General features: G+C 41.4%; 1 protein-coding gene across 1 annotated transcript; it reads left to right on the forward strand.

Annotated features, from left to right (window-relative positions):
* Nucleotides 1–1058: 1058 nt before the first annotated feature.
* On the forward strand, nt 1059–6197 carry LOC147881275 (uncharacterized). The gene is made up of 13 exons (XM_087370249.1): nt 1059–1075; nt 2183–2261; nt 2373–2528; nt 2735–2856; nt 2946–3000; nt 3406–3480; nt 3641–3734; nt 3827–3890; nt 4631–4692; nt 4821–4887; nt 5017–5064; nt 5719–5836; nt 6087–6197. The coding sequence occupies exons 2-13, from the start codon at nt 2184–2186 to the stop codon at nt 6195–6197; spliced, it is 1050 nt and encodes a 349-aa protein (XP_087226375.1). The 5' UTR covers nt 1059–1075; nt 2183.
* The last annotated feature ends 1806 nt before the right edge of the window (nt 6198–8003 follow it).

Here is an 8003-nt window from a genome sequence, read left to right on the forward strand (position 1 = left end):
ACTTCTAGGTGAACTTAGATTTTATAGAGATCACTATTATGGATCTTAGAGGAGGGGTTCACCCAATTATTGGGCTACACTGAGGTTCATCTCCCACATGAATTTAGGATCTCTAGTGGTTAGCTCCATGTATCTTCATACAAGCTATAGGTTGAGACTAGATGGGCAGATGCACCCTAGTATGAGGGATGGGACTATACTTTATGTGATATGCAGGAGATTGAGATAGCGAATCACTTTGCCTTCAGATGCGCTATGTATTATGAGATCCATAGACAACATCATTGTCTATTCAGTAGCGATTTCGGTCCCTTGAGAGGGCTCTTGACACATCTTCATCAACGCCAGGTGAATGCTTTCCTTCTTGAGGCTCAGAGACATAAATTTTAGCTCATAAGAGCATAGCGGAGAAACTAACAGAGCCCAATTAAACCATGATCACAGACTTTTTCTTCGGTGACTTGACGAGAGCCAAGGATAATAGGGGACCAGACATAGTAGAGGGCTAGAGAGCATGACTCGACAAACCCACATGGACACTGACATGAGGAGACTACAGACATATTAGCTCTTTTTTATGTAGTAGGGAGACAAACCATTGGAGTGATGATAGCATTGGTCAGACGGCAGGCTACCTCATAGAGACTACAAAGGAGGAGGGCTGGACCTGGATAGGTCGAGCATCAACAACTGTCCATTACCTTTTTTTCTTCCTTGATGCCAGCCCTCACTAGATACAAAGTTGTTGTTAGATGAGCTCTCCTTAGGCGTCTGGGGGAGTTGGTCCGACGGATGACATACATGGGTCTAGTCACTTCGATGGACAACTGGTCGCTTGGTAGATGACCAAGGGATCCCCCTCTATGTTCCCTTTCTTGGCATTTCCCTCTCTCGCACAACAACGTGTTGCATTTACTTTTTCTTGTCATAGACATCAACATTGGGTATGGGTACTCGTTTACTAGCTCTATCCTTAGCTTTTATTATATCGGGACTTAGTAGGCCCTTTGGTCTTTCGTAGACATTGAAAAACTCTCTCTCTCTCTCTCTCTCTCTCTCTCTCTCTCTCTTTCTCGCATACATTTGAGCATGAAAATTGGATTATTGGCATCCTTCTTTTGGAGTAATGTGCTCATTTTGGATTTTTACAACACCATGTGCCATTTTGTTGCTTGTTGTGGCACTTGAGCATGGATCAACATCAGAATGTGGATGTGCAATGGCTCATCCACACTTCCCACGATATGTTATTGACCAAGACTAGGCCAATGGATAACATAGTATGTAAGGAAACCTCATGCAAACATGGAGTGCAATGCCTGTCACAAAGATGCTTCAAGCGATGATTTACGGCCCTTTCACGTGATGACCATGGTTTTTGAATCTGCTTCAAAACAAGGTGTGTTGGAAAGTGGTGCATTAGAATAGGCCTCCCTTTCAAGGATAGGATGTGCTGATGCAAGTTGAGCCATTGGGATGATTGGAGGAAACATCTATTCACGAGCCTCTAAATGATTAGCTCCACCAATGGGATTCAATTGTTGTTATATGCAAGCTGTTTTTTGTGTGAACATATATCTTGAAAGAATTGGGGACACAGTGTAGAGACAATCAAACATGCAAAGAGACGATCTGGCATGCAAACTGTTTCTCGAGTGGACCGTGCTATCTTGGAAATATTGGGGACTGAGTGTGGGGACGAGATCTGAGGCGAGCCCTTTAAAGCTCTTAAGCCTGATGGGTGAGGTGAAGTGAGATATGCCATGGGGAAGTCTCTTGGTAAGGGTCAACAGACCGAGTGTAGAGACGGGTTGACATGCGAATTGTTTCTAGAGTGGGCGTGCTATCGTGGAAACATGTGAGGAGGCGAGGCCGTAAGTTTGACGGGTGGGGCGGGAAGCCTGATGGGGGAGGGTGAGGTTAAGTCAGGTATGTAACATGGGGAAGTCTTTTGGTAAGGGGACACACCTCTTCGTGGTAAAGGTGAGAAGAGAAGTGGTGTATGATGATAAGGGAGTTGGCGTCGTCTTCTTTATTTTCTTCACGTAAACTTTTGTTCACTGCATGCAACACCTCAATCGTCGCCATAGCCACCACCTTGCTCTCCTCTCATGGCTTTCAGCCTCCCTCACCCTTCTTAATCCCCTCCCCCTTCTTGTTTCTCGCCCATCTCCCTTCCCATCATGGCCATGCTCGTCCGTATCTTCACCAAACGAGCCATCACCCCAACTTCGCCCCCCCCCAATCCCAACGCCCCCAAGGTTCGCCTTTCCCCCATGCATGCCCCACCCCTCCCATTTTGACGTCCGTTCGTATCTTGACGCACTCTTGTGCTTGTCGGGGCACTCATCCTCGGACGGTACGGCTTGCAGATTTGGTTCCAGGATTGTAGAATCGACGATTTTGAGCTAGGACAATGTCTGGGAGCCGGCAACTTTGGACGAGTTTGCGTTGCCAAACATGTCAAGTCGAATTATGTATGCGCGGCGAAGTCTCTGTCCAAGGCCTCCATTGTGAAGTCAAAACAGGTATGTAAAACGTAGTCTTCGCTCAGATGCAAGCTTTTCAAAGAGGAGAAGAACGATGTTGCTACACTTTCCTTTCCAATGACTGGAGGAGCATGCCGTATATGGTTGATTATCTGGAAAATTATGCGAGAAGATGGTATCAGTAAATAGTTGTCAGCTTTTCTTGTGTCTTAGATTTTACTGTGTTTTGAAGTCTATCTTTGCAGATAGATCATGTCAAAGCTGAGAAGAACATTCTCCAGAAGATTGACTTTCCTTTTATTGTGAATCTAAATGGGTGCTGTCAAGATGATAAGTGTGTACATCTCATAATGGAGTATGTTGGTGGGTAAGTTTACTCAGTCTCCATAATTTACAAGTAGCTGTTTGGATGTAGTTTTAGTTTAAGCCACATCTTTCTCTTGCTCGTTGGTGCAGCGGAGACTTCTTCGGTCATCTTAGAACTAGAGGAAAATTTGATGAGAACACTGCTGTAAGTGAAGTCCCCTCTCGTAGATGGCAGCTTATGCTTGGGTACTGATGAGAACATAAGTGTAGCTTTGCTTACTACGATCTTTTTCTTCTTTTGTATTTTTCTCATTTACTCATTTCTTTTTCTTGTTCTATGAAAAAAATTAATTTGTAAGATTGGATATGTTCTAGTCCTATGAATCTCCACTTGCTTATAATTTTGCTGCAATTGAACCATTTAATATGCACAAACCTGAACGGATGATACACGAATGAACTACCAGCCTCTTGGATGACTACTCCAGCACTTCTCTTCCTGCCATACTCTATAACCACGTTAGAGTATTCATTTGCCTTCTGTTATATTGAAAGATCTAGTGAGAGAAACCAAAACTAGCAACAATGCAATAACACATGCACTTTCCAGCGTTTTTATGCAGCCCAAGTTCTCCTCTCATTTGAGTACCTTCATAATATGGACATTATCTACCGGGACCTGAAGGTGGTTCAAGGACTTTTCGCCCAACTAAGTTTTGTTTTGAAAATGGTTGGCAAAAAGACAATATGTTGCTTTATGTGAGGGCCCATCTCCAAATGGCTTACTCAATGAAGGCAATGATGCTTCTCTGGGCTTCTAATCATTTACTTGATCATGAACACAGCCTGAAAACCTTTTGCTAGATGAGAAAGGAAACATTAAGATTGCAGATTTTGGGTTTGCCAAGAAAATAGACCATCGGACATTCACATTGTGTGGTATGCCGCTACCTCAGATTCAAGCATTTACGATATCTTAATAAATCACTGGTTTTTATTGAGTACAAGAAGAGACCCATTGCTTGTTGCAGGCACCCCTGATTACCTAGCACCTGAAATTCTCCTTAATAAAGGGCATGGAAAACCAGTAGACTGGTGAGGATCCCTCTTACCTTTGATTCAGATTTTAAAAACAAACGACCATCAGAAGCATTCACCAAATTGTAAATACAATTGAGAGAAGACAGTTGCCCAACATCTATCAATTGATCTGCATCAAAGTGTATAAAGACATGTACTAGTGGATAGGCAAGTGCTCTCATTTGTAAGGAGCCTGCTAGGCTCACATGCAATCACTTTCTGATTTATACTTCTTGAACCTTTGCTATTGGTCATATGAAGCAACAACGAGCATGCCCTTAAGTTAAAAACAGGAAAATGTTTTTTTGCTTTTAACATTGTGATCATCTCCTGGCATGTCATGCAAGAATTTCTTGTCAAAAGTATTTGTCTTTAACCATGGTCAAAAGTTTCCAACCTATGTTTCTATTCCAAATTTGCATTTTATTGTTAGATGCTGTACAATAAATGCAATTATGCAGGATATCATTTGTCAGGTCCAAATAGTCCCATTTCCCCACTATTTTGCTTTCATTCCAGACTTATGGGGTAGGTTCGAGTTGGGAGAGCTTTGAGACAACTTTGGAGATGGAAAGGACACGGCCAAAGAAAGTGGGAAGTTCACAAGGGGTTGAGGGAGGAGAGGGAGAGGGAGATGGAGTGGTGGGACAAGGCCAGAGAGGACGAGACGGAGAGCAGAGGAAGACAGGTGGAGGGTGGCTTAGAACTGAAACAGAAAGTGGGAAATCTATGCTAACGAAGTATAGTGGGTGCAGGTGGACATTTGGTGTCTTAGTCTATGAGATGTTGGCTGGCTATCCCCCATTTTTTGATGAAGGTAAGGCAAGTTGCTTTGGTCATCCTCGTTCTGTGGACCGCTTATTTGTTTTGTATTTTCCACAATAATCACCCATGCTTTCATGGCATTACCCTGATTAGTGTCTTCTGCCATATGGCTTTAATTAGATGCTAGCGGGACTTACCAGAAGATTTTGGGTGGCAAAATAACGTTTCCAAGTCATGTTTCTCGAAGGTAAGGCCATTTTTGCTTTAGAATTAACAAAGCCTAGCCTTTCTCAGAAATATTTGCTAAGCCTCTATGTTCAACTCAGAGTGAGATCACAAAAGCACGTTGCTAAATACAAAGTGTTCTGTTGTGTAGTGCAAAAGATCTCATACGGAAGCTATTGACAGCAGACCTAACAAAAAGGTGCATCCTTCTTTCAATCCATTGATCAATATTGTTTAAAAGAGACTCTTCTTTTCTTTTGAAAAGTTCATTTTATTGGTTCATTGCTTGATTCCACACTGAAAAAATGTCAGCACTTAGGTTGGCTCAGTGGCTTTTCAAAATTGTAGATATTTTCTTGGTTTCTGGTTTTGTGTGTGTGAGTGTGCATGCACGCGTGTGCCCTAGTCTTATGATTGTCTTTATGCATGGGGCATAGATGATCCTGCCTTCTTGTCATATAATTATGTCTTCTGATGTTAGTAATTTTTCATCCCATTCTTTGGGACTGCTTTCTGTAATTGAATGAGTGGATTTCACTAAAAAAATGTGTGTGTATGTGTGTGCCATGCAGAGTTTTCAGCCTGAGAGTTGCATAGAGTATATTCTTGGAAAAGCTTGCTTGCTCATATACATATATATGTATACATGCAAATTAACTTCTATTAAATAGCTTCACCTTATACAATATGCTGGAACATTGAGGGTAGGAGGGAGGAAGGGAGGGAGGGACAGAGAGAGAGAGAGAACGGGGGGGGGGGGTGAAACAGTCTGGGCAAGGTCCCTTGTGAATTCAGGTGCCAAATGCAATGCAAGGAATTCGACACATTATAAATTTTCTGATCCGATAAGCAGGATTGGCTGCCTAAAAGATGGAGTTAGTGAAATAAAGAATCACTCCTGGTTTGCAAATGTAAAGTGGGATAATGTGCTGCAGAAAAAGGAAACGCCCCCAATCAGACCTAAGCCATTAGTAAGTAATTATTGAAATTGGTACCCAGAAACCCAAACTCTCACCACATCCTTTTATTTCATTTGAAACAAGAAGATGCACACTCTATGCTTTATGTTCATTGCAAACAACTAACAAGTTCACTCCCCTTAAAAAGAACACACTAATGAAGTTAGAAACTTTCCTTGGTCCCTTGGGAAGATCCATAAAAATTGAAGTTCAACAAATAGTTGATTGCATTTGACTCCTATGTAACTTGTTTTGGATGCAGACCACTCCTGGTGACACTTCCAATTTTGATGAGTACGCAACCACCATACCACCCTTGCAACACCCCTTTGTCTTGTCTGAAGATGAGCAAGCTCTTTTCAAAGACTTGTAGGGGTGGTTTTATAGTTCACTATCTTGCCTCATTTGAAGAAGAGATGGGTGAAATAGATTGTCTGAAGCGATATTTGTTTACTTCCCCTAGAGTGCTACAGCTTGTGTGTCAATTTCATCAACAAATATTGCCAACTTTTAATGCTTGTATATATGTATATATAGTATTCACTTACAAAGCCTATATAAGCCTCACAACATCTGATGCAGGACTGTTTTACTTTTCCTTAAGAAATTTGGAGAACAACCTTGTTGTAAAATTTGCTAGTCAACATTCTCGCATGGTGATATCTTATATTGTTACGATTATCGCTGGTGCTTCACTGATAGCGATGTCTTACAAACGGTAATCCTTATAGGTTGGCTTCAAAAGAGTTGTTTTTTGAGTTTGTTTAGTTGATGGAGCATCAACCACCTATAAATCATAAGAAATAGCCTCCACTAGACTAAATTAAAAGCAAGAAGCAAATAGCATGGAGAACACAATCACTACTTACATACCTTTGTTATAGATTGTATATTTACATACTTAAAACATGCCATAAAAGTGTCAATGTGATCCCCAAGGGATCCGGTATGGTTGTATGATCAGCTTCAACAATCCTATTTCAGTAACACACAGTATGTCAATGTTGACCTTATGACAAAAAAAAAACAAGGGAAAACAACTACTTGTGAGCATGCCTTAGGTTGAAAGTATAAACCAGAGCAAGCCAAAGTCCAATTTAAGTCCAAAGGGATTTCAAATGTCTCTGCATGATTATGAGAAGATCCACCAATGATTCAGCTTGAAATCAAGGCTGCCACAATCTTGCCATGATTGATGGCCTTACCTATTACAAAATACATTTCTATTGTGATGAGAAATTGAAGCCCAGTGTACAGAAGCTGCGTATAGGCCATGTAAGCAAGCAGATGATCTCATTCAAGGGACGATTGTCCTTGTTTGTAATAGATTTCTTTCTTCCCTCGTCATGCCACTTCTCATTTCTTGAGTCATCCACATCACAAACCAAACTTTGGTGGAGATGTCCGGAGGTTAGTTCCTAGTATGCCCAAAATTTTGATGCCCAATAAATGCACACAAACTTGACCTCAGTAGAATATATGTTTTACTCTAGGAATAACACACTCATGCATTTGTCACAGACCAACCAAACCTTGATGTCCCTCTTGATTGCTTAAAATCAAACCCAATTGCGTGAAACTTTTGATCGATGAGTCTGACCCAAACTCTTTCAAGGTCTACCGACGGAGCACATAATTTTGTGGTTAGATCACTTCATTAACTAAGTGAAGACCAATAATGGGATGAATCAACGAAGAACAGAGCTTGAACTATTTCTCAGCATGATACAGTTCTCCTTCAAATACATCTCAAATTTCTCACCCATCATGACCCCTTTCAAAACACTACTAAAAAAGAACCAACCTTTCAAATGGGACTCAAAATGTGCAAGAGCCTACAAGGAATTAAAGCATTTCATTTCCATAGCCATCACCTTGCGACATCTAGATTTTGTCAAATCTTTTTTTGTCCGAATAGATGCTTCTGGGCATGGGGTGGGCACCATTCTTCTTCAACAGGAGCAAGATTTTGGAGATTGGTTCCCATCAAGCTTCATCAGTCTCGAAGCCTCACCTAAGCCAAAAAAACATCAACAATAGAATGCAAGCTGTCGGCTATCATCTGGTCCTTTTCTAAACTCCATCCCTCCCTGGATGGCAGTGCCGTCACCACAGAAACCAATCACAAACCTTTAGTCTAACTCCTACAAAATGACACACCAATGCCAAATTACTCAAA

Source organism: Dipteris shenzhenensis, chromosome 31, assembly GCF_047967505.1.
Source record: "Dipteris shenzhenensis isolate YYH24624 ecotype China chromosome 31, Dip_SZ_1.0, whole genome shotgun sequence".
NCBI lineage: Eukaryota > Viridiplantae > Streptophyta > Polypodiopsida > Gleicheniales > Dipteridaceae > Dipteris > Dipteris shenzhenensis.